The sequence below is a fragment of the Muscardinus avellanarius genome, assembly GCF_963383645.1.
Source record: "Muscardinus avellanarius genome assembly, chromosome: 7".
Lineage (NCBI taxonomy): Eukaryota > Metazoa > Chordata > Mammalia > Rodentia > Gliridae > Muscardinus > Muscardinus avellanarius.
In genome coordinates, this window is record NC_137793.1 from 66,328,636 (window position 1) to 66,348,585 (window position 19,950).

General features: G+C 42.3%; 1 protein-coding gene across 1 annotated transcript in view; it reads left to right on the forward strand.

The window, feature by feature from the left end:
- NVL (nuclear VCP like) overlaps positions 1–15,298 on the forward strand; it is a gene marked incomplete at its 3' end in the record, with an annotated part of 72,819 nt that extends 57,521 nt beyond the window's left edge. Inside the window, exons 16-19 of the mRNA XM_080698563.1 lie at positions 1,401–1,477; positions 3,157–3,245; positions 4,810–4,880; positions 15,254–15,298. Coding sequence (XP_080554689.1) covers positions 1,401–1,477; positions 3,157–3,245; positions 4,810–4,880; positions 15,254–15,298 — 282 coding nt within the window. The remainder of the gene's footprint in view (positions 1–1,400; positions 1,478–3,156; positions 3,246–4,809; positions 4,881–15,253) is intronic.
- Between the last annotated feature and the right edge of the window lie 4,652 nt (positions 15,299–19,950).

Below are 19,950 nucleotides of genomic sequence, written 5' to 3' on the forward strand. Positions count from 1 at the left end.
AAGGGTGCATTTTAGATAAAGGATTAAAAGAGAACATACTAGATCCAGAGGCCTTGGGCTTTCAGTGAATAGAAAGTTCTCCTGGATTCTGCTGGGGTTCAATATTTTTCTCCCTCTCCAGCCAACATTGTGTGTGTGTGTGTGTGTGTGTGTGTGTGTGTGTGTGTGTGTGTGTGTGTTACTGGGGATAGAACTCAGGGACAAGGACTGTCTACCTCCAGGCTACACCCTAAGCCCTATTTTTTATTCTTTTTTATTTTAATTAATTAATTTATTTATTTTTTGCAGGTCTGGGGATGGAACCCAGGGGCATTCCGAACTACACCCCCTGCCCTATTTTTTTTATTCTTTATTTTGAAACCAGGTCTTACTGAGTTGCAGAGGGCCTCACTAAGTAGCTGAGGCTGTCCGTGAACCGCAATCCTCTGGTCTCAGCTCCCGAATGCTGAGATTATAAGTGTGCGCTACCACACCTGGCTCCCTATTTTATTCTTTATTTTGAAACAAGGTCTCACTAAATAGCTGAGGCTGGCTGTGAACTTGTGATCCTCTTGTCTCAGCCTCCCAAGTACTGGGTTACAAGTGTGCCAACACACTCGGCCCAGCCTTACATTAAAACCCAGCACTGTGTAAGTACTTGCAATATTTAATCAGAGAATAGAAATGTGTTTTTTCACTTGTGGAAAGATTGGTGTGTTGATTTTTTTTTCTCATGGTGAATTTTGTTTTGTTGCTACTACACAAAAAATTTTGAAACTTGATGAACATAAGATCTTTGCCTTTATTTCCAAGTTTGGAGTCTGCTTCCTACATTTCTGAAAATTGAAATTTGGTCACTCATGACACTGGTCTGATCTATCAGTTCTGACTCAGTTTACTGAATCAGCACCCAGTCCTCTTCATTAAGAGCCTGTAATGTGGATATATATGTGAGTCTGTAGAACTCCAATGCAGTAATCCCAGTATTTGGGAGGCTATCAAGGTCCTGTTTCAAAACAAAGAAAAATTAAGTAAAATTGTGAGCCAGATGTTGTAGTACAAGCCATAGTTCTCTGCAAATACATATATACACAAACAGATACACACTTGTAATCCCAATTCATGGGAGGCTGAGACCGGAGGACTGCAGGTTCACAACCAAAGTCAGCAACTTAATGAGGCCCTGTTTCAAAATAAAGACTAAAATATGGCCAGGGGTGTAGCTCAGAGGTAGAATGCCCCTGAGTTCAACCCCAGCACCAAAATTAAAATAAGTAAATAAGTAAAAATAAGATAAAACGGGGCTGAGAGGAGCTCGGGGGTAGAATACCCATGGGTTCAGTCCTTGTTACCAGTAAATGAGTGAATGAATAAGAAAGCATGCAAGCCCCAAGGCAAAGTCACATTTCTCTCTTCTTTAGAATGGCACCAAACCTCCCCTGGATGCAGATGTAAATTTGGAAGCCGTTGCCAGTGATCTTCGCTGTGACTGTTTTACGTAAGTATTTACACCTCAGGTCAGTTTCTCCAGGGCTCAATTTCTTCATCTGCAGAAGGAGGGGAAATGATGCTCCTCTCCGGGATGGTTGGGAAGGATAAACAATGTGTCCTGTAAAGCTTCTAGTGTAGGACCTGGCTGCTCCTTGGGTCTTCCCTCATAGATTCCAGAGAATCAGGACTGGGGTTGCCACTTGGCACTCAAGCTTCCCTAGTCACATTGCTGGCTTCACTAGCCATTTGTGCTTTCAGAATGTTTGAGCAGGTGTGTCCGGACTGCTGCCAAGTTACACAGGTGTATTTAGAAGTGAGTTAGTGTTCAAGTGCCACGTTTCCAGCCTCAGAATGTATTCTGCCAGCACCGTATCCCAACCCCAGAGCTCACAGTAACACAAGGAAGCCTCATATTTCTGCCCTCATGTTTGTAGTGGTTGTGGTTTTCAGTTTTTTCACTTTTTTTTTTTTTTTTTTTTTTTGGTGGTACTAGGGATTGAAATTAGGGGCATTCTACTGTGTGTGTGTGTGTTGGGGGGTTGGGGATGGAACCCAGAGGCATTCTGCCTCTAAGCTACACTCTCAGCCCTAATTTTTTATTTTTTATTCTTTTTTATATTTTATTTATTTATTTTTTGTTTTTTTGCTAGTCTGGGGATGGAACCCAGGGGCATTCGACCTCCGAGCTACACCCCCTGCTCTACTTTTTTGGTGGTACTGGGGTTCCTGGAAGCCCTTCTACCTCCGGGCTATACTCCCAGACCTTTTCTATTTTTTTTATTTGGAAACAGGGTCTCTTAAGCCAGCACGGCTGGCTTCGAACCTGCACGATCCTCCTGTCTCCACCTCCCAAGTGCGGGGATTACACACCTGGCTTAAAACTTCAAACTCTTTCTAAAAAATCTTTGTGATTTTTTTTTTTTTTTGTGTGTGTGTGTGTGTGGCACTGGGGCTAGAACCCAGGGGCATTCTACCTCTGAGCTACACTCTCAGCCCTACTTTTTAGTCTTTATTTTGAAACAGGGTCTTTATTTTTGAAACGGTTTCACTGAGTTGCAAAGGGCCTCACTAAGTAGCTGAGGCTATCTGAGAACTACAGTCCTCCTGTCTCAGCCTCCCGAATGCTGGGATTACAAGTGTGCACAACCACGCCCAGCTAGCATAGACCTTCTAAGTGAAAATACTACTAGATGTTTCATATTAACAATTTTCAGCTCTTAGTACAAGAATATTTATTTTTCATTACATTTTCTTGACCATAGTTTCTTTTCTTCTGAGTGTTAGAAACATTTTAAGTAAAAATTAATAGCTCTTGCCGGGCGTGGTGGCGCACGCTTGTAATCCCCGCGCTTGGGAGGCAGAGACAGGAGGATCGCGCAGGTTCGAAGCCAGCCGCGCGCGCTGGTTTAGGAGACCCTGTTTCCAAAATGAAAATGTAAAAAATAGGTCTGGGAGTGTAGCCCGGAGGTAGAAGGGCTTCCAGGAACCCCAGTACCACCAAAAAAAAAAAAAAAAATTAATAGCTCTTTCCTGTTATTTCTAATCAGTTTTTCCTCTCTTACTGTCAGTCTCTTGACTATTTAACCTAGCTAATAGGCAACAAGAGTCATCTGGCTTCTTTCTAGGTACTTCTTAGATACTTCTTACAGTATTTAAGAAGAAATAAGAACATTTCCTTTATTACAGTGGTGCAGACCTCTCTGCTTTGGTTCGAGAAGCTTCTCTCTGTGCCCTGAGACAGGAAATGACAAGACAGAAGAGTGGACATGGAAAAGGTACTGTTCTCTACAGAATATCTTGATTTTAATTTATCACTCTGAGTACTTGAAATCATTGTTGCCCTGGAAAATAACCATTTTCTAGCATCTAGTTTCTGTGATAATAAATTTGACTTTATTTTACCAAGTTTGGGATTGAACCCAAAGCATTCTATCTCCAAGCTACACCCCAGCCATATTTTTTATTCTTAATTTTGAACCAGAGTCCCACTGAGTTGGGAGAGGCCTCACTGGTTTTCAGCTAGCCTCAGCTACTTTGTGACGTTTTCTACAACTTAATGAGACCCTGTTTCAAAATAAAATACAATAGTGCTGGGGACGTAGCTTAGAGACAGAATGAATGTCCCTTGACTTAATCCCTAGTACTACACACATACACACAAAAAAATGCCACTTAAGAGCCAGATGTGGTGGTACACATCTGTAATCCCATTACATGGGAGGCTGAGGCAGGAAAATCACAGGTTCGGTGACAGCCTCAGCAAGTAGTGAGACTCTCATCAACCTAGTGAGACCTTGTTTTAATAAATTAAACAGCCGGGCATGGTGGCGCATGCTTGTAATCCCTGCGCTTGGGAGGCTGAGACAGGAGGATCACACGGGTTCAAAGCCAGCCTCAGCTACTTAGTGAGGCTCTCAGCAACTTAGACCCTGTTTCCAAATAAAATATTAAAAAGGTCTGGGAGTATAGCCCAGAGGTAGAAAGCCTCTGGGTTCCACCCCCAGTACCACCAAAAAATAAATAAATTAATTAATTAATTAAACAGAAGCCACATGTGGTGGCACCTACTTGTAATCCCAGTAGTTTTAGGAGTCTGAGATGGGAGGATCACAGGTTCAAGGACAGCCTGGACAATGTGGCAAGATTGTCAGTAATCTAGCAAGACCCTGTTTCAAATTAAAAAATAAAATAGAGCCGGGCGTGGTGGTGCATGCTTGTAATCCCTGCACTTTGGGAGGCAGAGACAGGAGGATCACGCAGGTTTGAAGCCAGCCACGCTGGCTTACGAGACCCTGTTTTCACATAAAAAAGTAAAAAATAGGTCTGGGAGTGTAGCCTGTGGGAGTGTATCTCGGAGGTAGAAGGGCTTCCAGGAACCCCAGTACCACCAAAAAATAAATAAATAAAATAAAAAATAAAATAGAGCTGTGGGTGTGGCCCAAAGGTAGAATTCCTCTGGGGTTGATCCCCAGTACCACACACTAAAAAAAAGAGAAAAGTATGAGGAGGTAGCTCAATAGTAGAGCGTCTCTAGGTTCATTTCATAATACCTCAAAAAAATTCAATTTCTTTTGGAAATTTTGTGTGTGTGCAGGTGTGCATGCGTGACCCTTCATGTATTAAAAAGTATATACACTGTTTTTGCATATGTGGTATTTAAAGTCTGATGAGCACAATGTATCTCCTTCGTAGACTGCCTGGGAGAAAAGTGGAGTCTGTCTGATCACTCATCTCCATTTTCTCTTTGAAAGCTTAGACAGCTTTCAAGAGAAACTACCTTAGAACTCACAGTTAGTGTCCTTATATCGAGATGTTCATATTCATGCATTTGCTTCACAGGTGTGCTCAAGATAAGCCATATGCATTTTGAAGAAGCTTTCAAGAAAGTGAAACCATCTGTATCAGTACAGGTAAGAAACATTTTCCGTGTCTAAAAAAATTAGAAGCGATAGAAGTAGATAAGAACTCATGAATTATGAAACTTTTATAGACTGTCTTCAGTACTATTTCTGCTTAAATCGCATGTTACATTTTGACCTGGAAACCAGCCAAATAATGGTCTTTGTAGAAGTGTTTTTGAGAGATTGGATTTTTTTTACTGTTGTACAGTTCTCCTCAGTGGAGTTTGCAACCACTGTTTATTCAAAGAGAATAACCATTCATGTCTCTTCACAATCTCAGAATTCTTATTCATTAGCTGGGCATGGTGGCGCACGCTTGTAATCCCAGCACTTGGGAGGCTTGACAGGAGGATTGTGCAGGTTTGAAGCCAGGCTCAGCTACTTAGTGAGATCCTGTTTCCAAATGAAATATAACATGGGTCTGGGAGTGTAGCCTGGGGGTAGAAAGCTCTCCTGGGTTTCATCTTCTGTACCACACACCAAAAAAAGAATTCTTATTCATTGTCATTCAAATATTATTTGACCTACTTTGTGTGTGTGTGTGTGTGTGTGTGTGTGTGTGTGTGTGTGTGTGTTACTGAGGATTAAACCCAAGCACATTCTACCTCTAAGATACACCCCCAACAATTTTTATAAGTTTTGATATTAAGTCAGGGTCTTACTTTATTGCTGAAAGTTTTACTGAGTTGTCAAGGATCATCTCAAACATGAGATTCTCCTTTTATATCTCAGCCTCCAAAATCCTGGAATTACAGGCGTGCACCACCACACTAGGTCTTATTCCAACCATACCTGGCTCAGCCGCCACCGTGCCTGGCTCAGTTTATTTATTTATTTATTTATTTATTTATTTATTTATTTATTTATTTATTTATTTATTGTGGCACTGGGGATTGAACCTAGAGGCATTCTACCTCTGAGCTACAACCCCAACCCTATTTTTTACTTTTTATTTTGAAACAGAGTCTCACTAAGTTGCAGAGGGCCTCACTAAGTACCTAAAGCTAGCCTCGAACCTGGGATCCTCTTGTCTCAGCCTCCCAAATCCTGGGATTACAGACATGCGCCACCACACATGACTGTTTTGCTCTTTTTAAGAAATTTAAATTGTTCCTCTTCATATTATTGAGTTGTACAAATTATTAATTTTTTTTCTGGCTAGAAATCTATTGATGTATCTTTTTCTTTTCTTTCTTTTTTTTTTTTTGGTGGTACTGGGGATGGAACCCTTCTACCTCCAGGCTATACTCCCAGACCTATTTTATATTTTATTTGGAAACAGAGTCTCTTAAGCCAGTGAGGATGGATTTGAACCTGCGCGATCCTCCTGTCTCCGCCTCCCAAGTGCGGGGATTACAAGCATGCGCCACCATACCCGGCTGTCTTTTTCTATTTTAAAGCACCTTTGAAGCCAGGTGTGATGGCGCACATTTGTAATCTCAGTACTTGGGAGGCTGAGATGGAGGATCATAGTTTCATGGCCAGCTTAGCTAATGAGTGAGACCTCTGCAACTTAGTGAGACCCTGTTTCAAAATAAAGAATAAAAATAGGGCTGGAGGTGTAGCTCAGAGGTTGAATGCTCCTGGGTTCAATTTCCAATACAAACAAATAAATAAAGCAAGCACTTTTTGAAGAACGAGAGGATTTTTTGTGTGTGTGTGTGTGTGTGTGTGTGTGTGTGTGTGTGTGTACGTGTGTGTGTGTGTGTACACTGGAGATAGATCCCAGGGGCATTCTACCTAGGTTACCAAGAGCCTCACTGAGTTGCTGAGGCTGGCTTCAAATCAGTAGTCCTTCTGTCTCAGCTTTCTCAGTACTGGTATGCACCACCAAGAAGTTGCCTGACTCACAGGCCACTTCTTATGTGAAGATTTAAGCTTGTTGGAGTAGATATGGTACTAGAAATAAAGTCCCCCTTTTCTAAAGCTCTTTTAAGTCCCCAAGGCCATCATTTAAAAAATAAATACTATATCTCTTCTGTTTCTCACTAGTCTAAAGTTATTAATATGTTGTACAAAGAGGACAACTTTTAGTACCAGGTGATCACATAAGCAAGGAAGAAGCCTGCCGGAGGAGCGCTTCATCAGCCAAGTCTGCATTGTGCAGGCTGGTCTCTGTTGTGCTCATGGTCCAGTGAGCTTGGAGTTGCTTGGCAGCATCAGCATCTTGGCTGTTGCCTGGATTAGGTTGCATTTTTTTTTTTTTTATTGGTACACTGTATTCATACATCATAGTGGGATACAAAAAAACTTTTGTAGACATACATGCACATATCGCTGGGTCAGCCCCCACCTGATCCGCACCCCATTCCCTCCCCATCCCTCCTTCCCATGCTTGGCTTAGTGGTTGACATCTAGTATTATAGCAATTTATCCAAAATTAAAAATGATAATCTCACATAACAGTTTCATTTGTCTGATACCAAGCTTTTGATAACTTAAAGATAACATTTCAATATTTCTTTTAGCTTTCTTTCATACCAGAGAATATTATTTTTCTTTTTTTTTGGTGAAATTATCATATTTATATATTTATTTTTCAGAAAAAATCTATCCTAATATGGAATATGGACTCTAGATACCCAAAACGATCTCGAAAAAGAACAAAGCTAGAAGATATATAATTTCTGATTTCAAACCATATAAAGCTACAATAATTGAAACAGTGTAGTACTGTTCTAAAGGCAGATATATAAACCATTAGAGTTAAATAAAAGCCTAGAGATACATTCTTCCATATATTGTCAAGTTACTTTTGACAAGGTTTCCACGAACATTTGGTGGAGGAAATAATAATCTTTTAACTAAATATTGCTGAAAAATAATAATTACATGAAAAAGAATAAAATTGGACCCTTACCTATTCCCATATACAAATATTAACTCAAAATACATAAAAGACCTAAATATAAATCTTAAGACTATAAACTTTTAGAAGAAAATATGGGTCATAAAACCTCACAACATTGAAATTGGCAGTGATTTCTTGGATATGATTTCAATGGCACAGGCAACAGAAGGGTATACAAACTCCCTAAAAAATAAAATATTGTATATCCAAAGACAATGTAAACAGAGTTAAAAGTTACTGATAGAATGGGATAAAATATTTCCAAATGCTATATCTGAAGCTATATTAATATTCCAACTAGAAATCCTAAAAAATTAACAACAATAAAGGCAAACAATACAATTTAGAGATAGGTATAAGACTAACATAAATAATGAATCTCCACAGATAACTAATCTTAGTTGTCTGTTGGATGGGAAATCTTGTTTCTCTGGTTCTGGTGTGTGTTACCTATTTCTTCTTTGTAGTTAATCTCTTTGAGTATTTTCTCTAGTGCTGGTTTTGAAGACATAAATTCCATCAGTTTCTGTTTGTCATGGAAGCTTCTTATTTCCCCATCTAATTTGATAGAAAATTTTGATGGGTAGGAAATTTTTGGCTGGAAGTTGTTTTTTTCAGAGTTTGGAATATGTTACTCCAGGCCCTCCTGGCTCTCATGACTTGGTTTGGGAAGTCTGGAGTGATTCTAATTGGTTTGCCTCTGAATGTCACTTGGCCCTTTGTTTTTGTTGCCTTTAAGATTCTCTGCCTGGCTTCCACATTGGTCATTTTGACAATTATGTGGCGTGGGGATCCTCTTCTCCTATCCTGTCTAAAGGGAGTTCTATAAGTTTCCTGGACCTGTGTATGGACCTCTTGCTCTATGTTTGGAAAATTTTCTGCTATTACTTCCTTGAAGAGATTATTGATCCATTTGGTTTCACCTTCTTTTCCCTCTTCTATTCCAATTATTCTTAGGTTAGCTCTCTTAAAATGGGCCCATATTTCTTCAATGTCAGATTCCTGCTGTCGGATATTTTTTTCTAGATTAGAAACTATGCGTTCATTTTTGGATTGCTCATCTTCTAAGAGCAAGATTCTATTCTCCATGTGGTCTAATCGGTTGTTCATGCTTTGAATTGAGGCCTTTACTTCATTAATTGCATCCTTTATCTCTTTTTGCCTCTCTCTGAATGCTTTTTGAAACACCTCTATTATTTCTACAGTTATTTTCCTGATTTGATCTTCTAGAAATCTCTGAATTTCTGTTTTATCGGATTCTGATGATGTGGGGTTGTGGGCATTCATTGCTCCATTGTTATTTCTCTTTCCCATGATTTCGGAAGTTTGTGCCTTCTCTGGGTTCTTCCCTTGGGTCACTATGACTTCACTTAAGGTGCTCTGGATCTCGAGTCTGTGATATCTCAAACCCCACTACTCCTTTACTGGGTTGTATCACAAAGTCTCAGACCCAGGGAGTCAATAGAGGCTGCTTTAGACCATGGGGGGTGCCAGGTTGGGCGTTCTCCTATGGTGTCATATCTCTGCCACCGCCACTCCTCCACTGGGTCAAGTCCCTGGGAGTCAGTATTGGGATTTCTCCTCTGGGGCCCGCAATTTGACTCACTGTTGTTAAATACACAGATGTAGCTGTAGTGGACTTGGTGAATTCGCTGCTTCTGCCGCCGGTGGCAATATGGCACCGCTGACACGCCCTCGGCCGTGAGGCTGGTGTATTTCTTCTCTGGTTTTGAGCTCTGCTCTGAGTCCCTGCAGCGTGTGCTGAGCCCAGTCACTTTATTTTTATTTATTTATTTATTTTTGGTGGTACTGGGGTTCCTGGAAGCCCTTCTACCTCCGGGCTACACTCCCAGACCTATTTTTACATTTTCATTTTTGGAAACAGGGTCTCCTAAGCCAGCGCACGCGGCTGGCTTCGAACCTGCGCGATCCTCCTGTCTCTGCCTCCCAAGCGCGGGGATTACAAGCGTGCGCCACCACGCCCGGCAGAGCCCAGTCACTTTAGATGCTCCCTGCGCCGAAAACTCTGCCGCATCCCGCTGGGCTGTTCCACAGCGGCTCACCTCGGCTCGCTGTCCGCCGCTCCTCTCTGGAGCCTGGTGGGCTGTTGAGTGCGTTGGTCTTTAGCCGTAGCCGTCCGGTGAACTCGCCGCTGCCGCCGGCAGTAAGGCGCTGCTGCCTCGTCCTCGGGCATGAGGCCGGCGTATCTTCTCTGTGGCTCTAAGCTCCGTTCTGAGACCCCCTCCTCTCTGGGGCTGGTGATTTTTTTGTTTCTCTGGTGATGGTGTTTTCTGGCTATGAAAGGCGCTGATTTTGTGGTAATAGAGATTGGTTGTTAGCGGGGCTCTTAAGCCCCGCTTTTCTCGGTCGCCATCTTCCCGGAAGTCCCTAGGTTGCATTTTTTTTTTTGGCATTTTGCTCTTGAACCTAAAGTTTAAGTGTGGAAACCAGGATTGAAGTCTCTCCTCTGCTGGAGCCAGGATGCCCCCAGTTCAGCCAGAAGTTAGTTTGAGGGTGGAGTGGCCCAGCATTCCAGGCGTGGCACATGTCAGTAGGAGCTGTGCCAGTGCTGTGTCCCAACCACAGAGCTGGCTGGCTGCACATCCCTTTCTCCATAATATACCGGATTTCTGGGTGACGGGGCAGAGACACTTATCTGCACCTTGATCCTGGACTTATATTCTCCAGCACTGTGAGAATGGTCTGTTTTTAGACCACCCAGTCTGGTATTTGTTATGGTAGCCCAAATTAAGACAGACACCTATGTCCCATCTTCTGGGTCTAGGAAGGGCTGTGCTCCTGTCAAGAACCTTTTTCTTAGGACAGGAAGATTAAATAGATCTTCCTTGGCTGATCTGCATCTCTTCTGCAGTATATCAATCTATAGAAATAATTGTTATACTCTGTTAGGGAATAATGATAAAGGAAAAAATGTCTATACATGTTCAGTAAAGTTGGAGGGTGTTTTTTCCAAAATATTTTTGATCTGTAGTTGGTTAAACCCACGGATGAGAAATCCAAGGAAAGGTGGAAGGGCCTGTAATTTTCATCTTGATGTGATGATGAGGTTTTAATTAGTGTGTGTGTGTGTGTGTGTGTGTGTGTGTGTGTGTGTGTGTGAGATTGGAGAATGAATCTCTGAGGTACAGCCCCAGTCCTATTGTATTTTTGGGGGGGAACAGGGTCTTACTGAGTTGCTGAGGACCTTGCTAAATCCTGAGGCTGGCTGCAAACCTGTGATCCTCCTGTGTTAGCTTCCCAAGTACTATGATTATAGGCATGTGCCACCACACCTGGCTTTGAGTTTTAGTTTCTTTTTTCATGTGACTACCTATTCTGGCTCTGTTGAATAGACTTTTCCATGCTCAGTAAACTACCATATTCTCTATTGAAAACCAATTGATCAGCCAGTTATGGTGGCGCGCACCTATAATCCCAGTACTTGGGAGGCTGAGATAGGAGGATCACATGTTCGTGGCCAGCCTTAGCAACTTAGCCAAGACCTGCCGCAGACTTGTTCAGTCCAAATGGGACACGAGTCCACTCACGATCGAATCGATCTCAGAAAAAGATGGGCGTGGATAGGGTGCCGTTCTGCAGCCACTTATCTGCAGCGATTCTTTCCCCTCTAGGAAATAAATTTCTTTAAGATCCTATTTACGGCGCTTCTGGAAAGAATCTGACATGGATCAATGCTTCTTGTGCAATCGAACACTTTATTCTAGACACAAGATTTTTTATATTTCCCATTTCCCCGTGATTCCCTAGTAGAAAAGTGCAAACACCCAAAATACAATAGAGAGATACACATGCAAATTACCAACCCTGAACAAGACAAAAGTAAGGCCTGTGACATCACAGGTCCTTGTGATTGAAATCAGTCCCATGACCCTACAGGTGGGTCTTGTGCTTGAGTCAGCCCCTTTGGCCTTGCAGCTGCAGAGGCTTTTAGTGGGCAAATTCCAGAAGAACAAAAGTCACACCCAAAATCACTTGAAGAATCCAGTTTTTAAGAGTTTTCTTTAACCCTTTCGAAACTTTTATTCCTAGGGCTTAGTCCAATGTCCTTTTCTATCTAGCAACCTCCTTTGAGCTGAATGGGGGACGAAGTCCGAGATTCCAGCTTTCATACATGTAGTTGGCGTAGGGAAATCCGTGTACATTTATGATGATTTAGAGGATTTCAATGAATGTCTGCTGGATTTTGTCTGCAATACCATCTGCTGTCTGAAAGCTTAAGCAAGCTCATAACACAGTTTAGCAGGTAAACACCAAGAAATAACATGAAGTTTTTAGATTTAGTTGTCAGATGTACTTCTCTAGCAGCTGAGCACTTTTCCTCAAACGATAGGCTTATTAGAAGCCTATTCCTCTTTTAATAATCCATTTCCACACCACAATCCTTCTGTAACCTGCTTTTAATCTTTTAATTCCTTTCTTTCCCATTTGGGACAGTCTTAGGATAAGCTCCTCTTCATACAAAAATGCTTTCTTATTCTCACCATATTTTCTTTCTTTCACATTTACACATCTATTTTATCTGTCCTTTGTTCTGACATAGCTATTTTAACCAGGTGGTGTCACCCTGTCTCCAGGCAGCGCTATCACTAGGTGCAAAGGTCAAGATTCTTTCTAGCCCTTGGCTCTATTGTAATGGTAAGAATGAAGGTCAGAGATAGTGAGGAGTTCTGCATTTGTAATTGCGGTAGCAGGACTGCCTCCACAGTATCTGAATTTTGACTAGATTTACATCTTTGAGCAAAGCCGAGGGTGTTTAGAGGCTTAGACAAATTACTAGAAAGTTTATTTTCCACGGACTCAGTTTCTCTCACAGTCCTGATCTTATACCACCGGAGCAATTCATGTGGAGAGTTAAAAGAATCATTACCAAAAGAATAATAGTTATGAAAGAATATCTAAAAGTGGAGGAGTATTTTGGCCGGAGATGACACTGTTTCTCAGGGCTAATTGCCTATTAGCTACGTGGGGGGTTGTCACACACGCAGATGCCGAGAGGAAGTAGGTGGTCTCGGCAAAGACCATCTGTAATTTAGTGAGATCCTGTTTCAAAATTAAAAAAAACAACAAAAACAGGCCGGAAGTGGTGGCACACGCTTGTAATCCTAGCATTTGGGATGCTGAGACAGGAGGATCGCAGTTCACGGCCAGCCTCACCTACTTAGGCCCTTTCCAACTTGGTGAGACCCTGAAAGAGAAGGGACATATGTTTTCTCTAATATGCCCAAACTAGGGAGCATTGGGGATTCCAGAGGGACTACAGATAATGGAGGGGAAACCTCAGCAAAGCTAGAAAGGAAGGATAGGAGAGAAAGAAGACTGAGGTAGATTAATGGAGGAGCTACATCCGAATATGTGTAATAGTATGAATATAGCATGGTTAACCTGGACACTCATTGTTGGAAAAGGGAAGGGGAATAGGGGGGAGGGGGCACCAAACAGTCTAAATGTATACCATTTTCAATATGTTCCACTTATAAATAAAAGTAAAAAAAAAAAGAATAAAAAATAGGGCAGGGGGTGTAGTTCAGAGGTAGAATACCCTTGGGTTCCATCCCTAGGACCACACACACACACAAAAAAATAATAATAATAAATAAAAAATAAAACAGGTTTGGGGCATAGCTTAGAGGTAGAATGTCCCTGGGTTCAATCTCCAGTGCCACTACAAAAAAAAGGGGGGGGGGAGAGAAGAAGGGAGGATGGAAGGACCAACTGATGTGGGTATTTATTTCAGTGTTTTTTTTTAATGTGTTCTACCTCCCAGGGGGATTCTACCTCTCAGCTACCCCCCCCCAGCCCTATTTTTTATTCTTTATTTTGAAACAGGGTCTCACTGAGTTGCAGGTGGTCTCGACAAGTAGTTGAGGCTGGCTGCAAACCTGTGATCCTCCTGTTTTAGCCTCCCAAGTACTGGGATTACAAGCATACACCAGCATGCCCAGCTATTTCAGCATTCTTTATTCTGTTCATTAATCTTTATATCTTTATGCCACAGTTGTATTACAGATTTTTTATGTCTTTTTTATTATTATTATTATTATTATTTTATTTTTTTTGGAAGTACTGGGGGTTGAACCAAGGGGCTTTTCTACCTCTGGGCTATACTCCCAGACCTATTTTATATTTTATTTGGAAACAGGGTCTCACTAAGTTGCTGAGAGCCCCACTAAGTTGGCTTCAAACCCGTGCGATCCTCCTGTCTCAGCCTCCCAAGCGCGGGGATTACAAGTGTGCACCACCACGCCCAGCGTTATGATGTCTTGAACTCAGGTTTTTGTTTGTTTGTTTGTTTGTTTGTTTTGTTTTGTTTTGTTTTTTAATGATACTGGAGATGGAAACCAGGGCATTCTACCTCTGACCTACACTCCCAGACCTAAATATTTTTTTATATTTTTATTTATTTTTTGGCCCTGGGAATGGAACCCAGGAACATTCTACCTCCAAGCTATAACCTCAGCCCTATTTTTTATTCTTTTTATTTTTTACTTTTTGTTGTACTAGGGGTGGAACCCAGGGGCATTCTACCTCCCAGCCATACCCTCTGCCCTATTTTTATTCTTTATTTTGAAACAGGGTCTCACTAAGTTGCAGAGGGCTTCACTAAGTAGCTGAGGCTGGTCTTGCTGGGATTACAAACTCCCTAATGCTGGGATTACAAACTCCTGGCTGCCTATTCTTTATTTTGAAACAAAGTCTCAGTAAATTGCAGCTGAGGCTGACTAGGAAGGCCTCACTAAGTAGCTGAGGCTGACTGGGAACCATGATGCCACCATGCCCAAGTTGTGTTTAAATGTAAAATATATCTGGGTTTTAATCCTCAGTACCCAAAAAATAAATATATAAATAAAACTAGAATCTCTTTAAATTGCTGAGGCTGGTCTCTAATCTGTTTCAGCCTCTCAAATACCAGCCTCCCCCCCCCCCCCAGGTGCATTCTACCTCTGAGCTACACTCCCAGCCCTGATTTTTTTTCTTTTTTTTTTCTTTTTTTTTTAAGCTACTGGGGATGAAACCTAGGGGGATTCTACCTCAGAACTACACACCCAGCTGTATTTTCATTGTTTATTTTGAGACAGTCTCACTGAGTTGCAAAGGGCCTCACTAAGTAGCTGAGGCTGTTTGAGAACCAACGGTCCACCAGTCTCAGCCTCTCAAATGCTGAGATTACAAGCGTGCGCCACTATACCCGGCCCAGCTCTGAGTTTTATTCTTTATTTTGAAACAAGAGTCTCACTGAGTTGCAAAGGGCCTCACTAAGTAGCTGAGGCTGGCTGCAAAGCGCAGTCCTCCTGTCTCGGCCTCCCCAAAGCTGGGATTACAAGCGTGCGCCACCATGCCTGGCACTTCATTCTAACTTAATCACCCCCTTAAAACACTCCCTCTCCAAAGATAGCCACATTCTGAATTCCTGGGTGCACTTCAACCTATGAAATTGTGGGTGCAGGGCGTACCACACAGCATATCATCCACAGTGTTGAGCTGTATATTCTGTTTTCTCCCCTCCTTGCAGGATCAAATGATGTATGAAGTTCTACGTAAGTCCCTCAGCCAGTGACATCTCCAGGAGCCGACATGGAGGAGTCTAGAGGATCATCCCAAAGGAGAAGCTTTAAGGTGTCTACAGAAAAATCGACAGATACAGTTCTGTGTAAATATTTTATTTTCAAATTAATGAGGCCAAGCTGCAGCTGAAGATTTCTTCCCATTTGGCCAGACTGTTGTTGGAAGACCCTACTTCCCCTCTAAGAAAAAGAAATATTTGAGAACTGCTAAAATAAAAAATTGTTCAAATAAAATTTTTATTTCGAGCCATATTTACTATATATAAAAATTACAATGAACTTTTTTTTCCTGAATCCACTGAAATCAGGTGAACAACCTGATACTCTTATCTGCAAATATGTTCCTATAGAACCAATTATTAAAAACAGAAAATAAACATTGATACCTTGCTACTCTATAATCCTCAGGCCCCATTCACATTTCTAAAGCTGTCCTAATGAATTCCAGTATAGCAAAAGAACCTAGTGGGAGCCAGGTGTGGTGGCACACGCTTGTAATCCCAGCATTTGGGAGGCTGAGACAGGAGGATCACAGTTCGAAGATAGCCTCAGTTACTACTTAGGCCCTTTGCAACCCAGTGAGACCCTGTTTCAAAATAAAGAATAAAACAATGGGCTGAGTGAGTAACTCAGAGGTAGAATGCCCCTGGGTTCCAACCCCAGTACTGCAAAAAGTAAACTAGTGTTTGTTTATTTGTTTGTTTGTTTGTTTTGTGGTACTGGGGATGGAAACCAGGGGCATTCTACCTCTGAGCTACACCTTCAGCTCATTTTTTTATTCTTTATTTTAAAACAGGGTCTCACCAAGTTGCTGAGGGCCTCACTAAGTAGCTGAGGTTGACCGTGAACCCAGATCCTCCTGTCTCAGCCTCTCAAATGCTGGGATTACAAGCCTGCGCTACCATGTCCTCCTGGAACTTAGTTTAAAATTAGCCATTCTAATGATTTGATTGAGTCTCTTTGGTCTCCTTGCAGTGCAGTAGAATAGTTTCTCTGGCTTGACTTGTTCTCTTTTTTATTTTTTATGGGTTTTTTTTGGTCCTGAGGATTGAAACTAGGGCTGTGTGCATCTTAGAATACTCTTATATCTGACCTAGAAGTGTTACTAAAAAGTCTTTTTTAAGTCATATTCATTCAACCTTCCAAGATCAAATATCATAGAATGGAAAAACCTCTGGAATTCAAGAGCTCCCCCACACCTCTCTGGACAGTTCTTCTGTGTTTCTGGTTGGTCATCAGCCACTTAATATTTAGAAATGTTTCTGAAGCCAGTTGTGGTGGCGCACACTTGTAATCCCAGTACTTGGGAGGCTGAGACAGGAGGATCACAGGTTCAAAGCCAACCTCAGCTACTTAATGAGGCCCTCTGCAACTTAGTGTGACCCTGTTTCAAAATAAAGAATAAAAAAATAGAGATGGGGAGGGGGTGTCATTCAAAGGTAGAATGCCCCTGGGTTCAACCCCCAGTATGGCAAAAGAAATGTTTCTGAAATCTGTCCTTTTTTTTTTTGCAGGTCTGGGAATGGAACCCAGGGGCATTTGACCTCCTAGCTACGCCCCCTGCCCTATTTTTTATTCTTTATTTTTGAAACAGGGTCTCACTAAGTAGCAGATGCTATCATCCACGAACTGCGATCCTCCTGTCTCAGCCTCCCGAATGCTAGGATGACAAGCGTGCGTCACCATGCCTGGCTGTCCCCTTTTTTCTTAGAGAACTGCCCTAGTATTGGCTGTCATTGCCTTTCGTGACCATCACTGTGGCTTCCCAGTTCATCTCTATGTTGAGACCAGGGCTGCCTTTCCTAAACACAAACTGATTTTGTCACTTTCTGCTGAGCTTCCCTCAGTGGCCTGAAGTTGATTGCACACAGACTTTGTCATCTGTCATCGCCCGTCTTTGAATGCTGTCCTCTCCTTGACTGCCATTCCTTTTAACAGTGTTTTCTTTTCCCAGAATGCCTCCTCCCTGCCATGCACCAGGCTGGCTTTCACTGAAATACCATCTCCTGGGAACCCTTGCTGCCTATAGCTCCAATTGCATTTTATGCCGACCTTTGGGACTCAAGCTGTGTCAGCTTTTTAAGCACTAGATGGAAATTTTCAGGAGCCGGGCGTGGTGGCGCACGCTTGTAATCCCAGCGTTCGGGAGGCTGAGACCTGGAGGATCACGGTTCGGGGACAGCTTCAGCTACTTAGTGAGGCCCTCTGCAACTCAGTGAGACCCGGTTTCAAAATAAAGAATAAAAAAATAGGGCAGGGGGTGTAGCTAAGAGGTCAAATGCCCCTGGGTTCCACCCCCAGACCCGCAAAAAAAAAAAAAAAAAAAAAAAAGAAAGAAAGAAATTTTCAGGGTTTGGGCCCCTGCTCATCTAGAGCATTTGACACACAGTGAGGAAAGAACCAACCTACCTGCCTGCCTTTTCTTTCTTTTCTTTCTTTCTTCCTTTCTCTCTCTCTCTTTCTTTCTCCTTTCTCTTTCTTTCTTTCTTTCTTTCTTTCTTTCTTTCTTTCTTTCTTTCTTTCTTTCTTTCTTTCTTTCTTTCTCTTCTTTCTTTCTTTCTTGAGGTATTGAGGATTGAACCCAGAACCCAGAGATATTCTACCTCTGAGCTTACCTCAGCCCTGTTTTTTTTTTTTTTTTTTTTTTTGGAAACAGGGCCTCACTAATTAGCTGGGCTGGCCTTGAACCTATAATCCTCCTGTCTCAGCCTCCCAAGTAATGTTTTAATTGGACTCCTGAATCAGTTAATTCTGTGGCACGGGGCAGTTAATATTGGGGGGCCGTTTGATGAAACGGGGGCCTCAAGGCTGTCTGCAGGGAAGCTGGCTAGGCTCTGGAGGTAGCTAGTCATTGCTTCTCAGAGCCGTGTTACCAACACTCCTGGGCCAAGAAGCCTGTCGACCTGAGTATGGTCAAGGCATTCAGAAGAAACTGTTTCCAAGAGCCTGACCTACGTGAGCATTCTGTAAAACAAAGCTTGAAAGAAGAGATTATAGGTATTTATTACAACTGAAGTCCTAATGACTTCTTTTACACAGACAGCAAAACCCGTTCTCCCTCTTTGGCTAATTTTGTGAGCCTGGTAAGGGGAAGTTGGGGCTTCTTTTCAGGCTGCATGAGGTCTTGCTAGCTCAATCACTTTCAAGACTAATATTGCAGAAAACTAAATGAGTTTATAAGAACTGAGGAGATGCTGGGAAGGAAGATTGCTGAGTTCATGGATGTGTAGAAATGCTGCTCCACAGTGTGGAAGTCAGTCAGTTTTTCAAATTAAAAAAAAAAAAAAAAAAAAAAAGCCCTACTTTGTAGCCAGGCACAGTGGCCCACATCTGTAATCCCAGCACTTGGGAGGCTGAAATAAGAGGATCACAGGTTCAGGGCCAGCATCAGCAATTTACTGGACCCTGTTTCAAAGTAAAAAATAAGATAGGAGCTGGGCATGGTGGCGCAGGCTTGTAATCCCAGCATTCAGGAGGCTGAGACCAGAGGATGGTGGTTTGCAGACAGCCTACACTACGTAGGCCCTCCGCAACTTAATGAGACCCTGTTTCAAAATAATAAAATAGGGCAGGGGGTATAACTGGGAGGTCAAATGTTCCTGGGTTTCATCCCCAGACCTGCAGAAAATAAAGAATTAAAAAAAATAGGGCAGGGTCTGTAGGTCAGAGGTCAAATGTCCCTGTGTACCATTCCTAGGCCCGCAAAAATAATAAATAAATAAATAAATTTAAAAAATAGCGCTTGGGGTAGAGCTTGGAGATAGAATGCCCCTGGGTTCCATTCCCAGTACTGCAAATAAATAAATAAATAATAAAATAAAATAGGGCTGTGGTATACCTTAGACATAAAATACTTCTGATTTCAATCCCCTAAGAATGAGTGCTTGGGTCTGGGGTCATTCAGCAGGGTGTTTGTTTTCAGTACTAGGGATAAAACCTAGAGGCATTCTACCTTCGAGCTATATCCTCAGCCCTATTTTTTATTCTTTACTTTTTTTTTTTTTTTTTGGTGGTACTAGGGGTGGAACCCAGAGGCCTTCTACCTCTGGGCTATACTCCCAGACCTATTTTATACTTTATTTGGAAACAGGGTATCACTAAGTTGCTGAGAGCCTCACTAAGTAGCTGAGGCTGGCTTCGAACCTGTGTGATCCTCCTGTCTCAGCCTCCCAAGCGCGGGGATTACAAGTGTGCGCCACCACGCCCAGCGACTTATTCTTTACTTTGAAACACATTTTGAAACAGGGTCTCATTGAGTCACAAAGGGCTTCTCACCAAGTAGTAGCTGAGGCTATTTGCGAACCATGATCTTCCTGTCTCAGCCTCCCAAATGCTGGGATTACAAGTGTGCGCCATGATGCCCGGCTTAGCAGTGTTTTTATTTGGATTTTATTTTGCAAAACATTACCCACCTTTTAGTTATCTTACCCAAATGATTGGATGTAGTGCCACAAAAGGCCTTCAGCCATCTTGCCAGTGTTTCTCAACTAGAGGACAGAATGAGCTGAGGGGTTTAGCACTACACTCCTTGGTCTTCCCCACAGACTCACATCATCAGTCTCCTGGTGGGGCCTCAACTATTTGTCTCCTGAGGAGATGCTGATGTCCCAGCACAGGCAGGGCTCTGAGGCCCCACCCGTCCAGC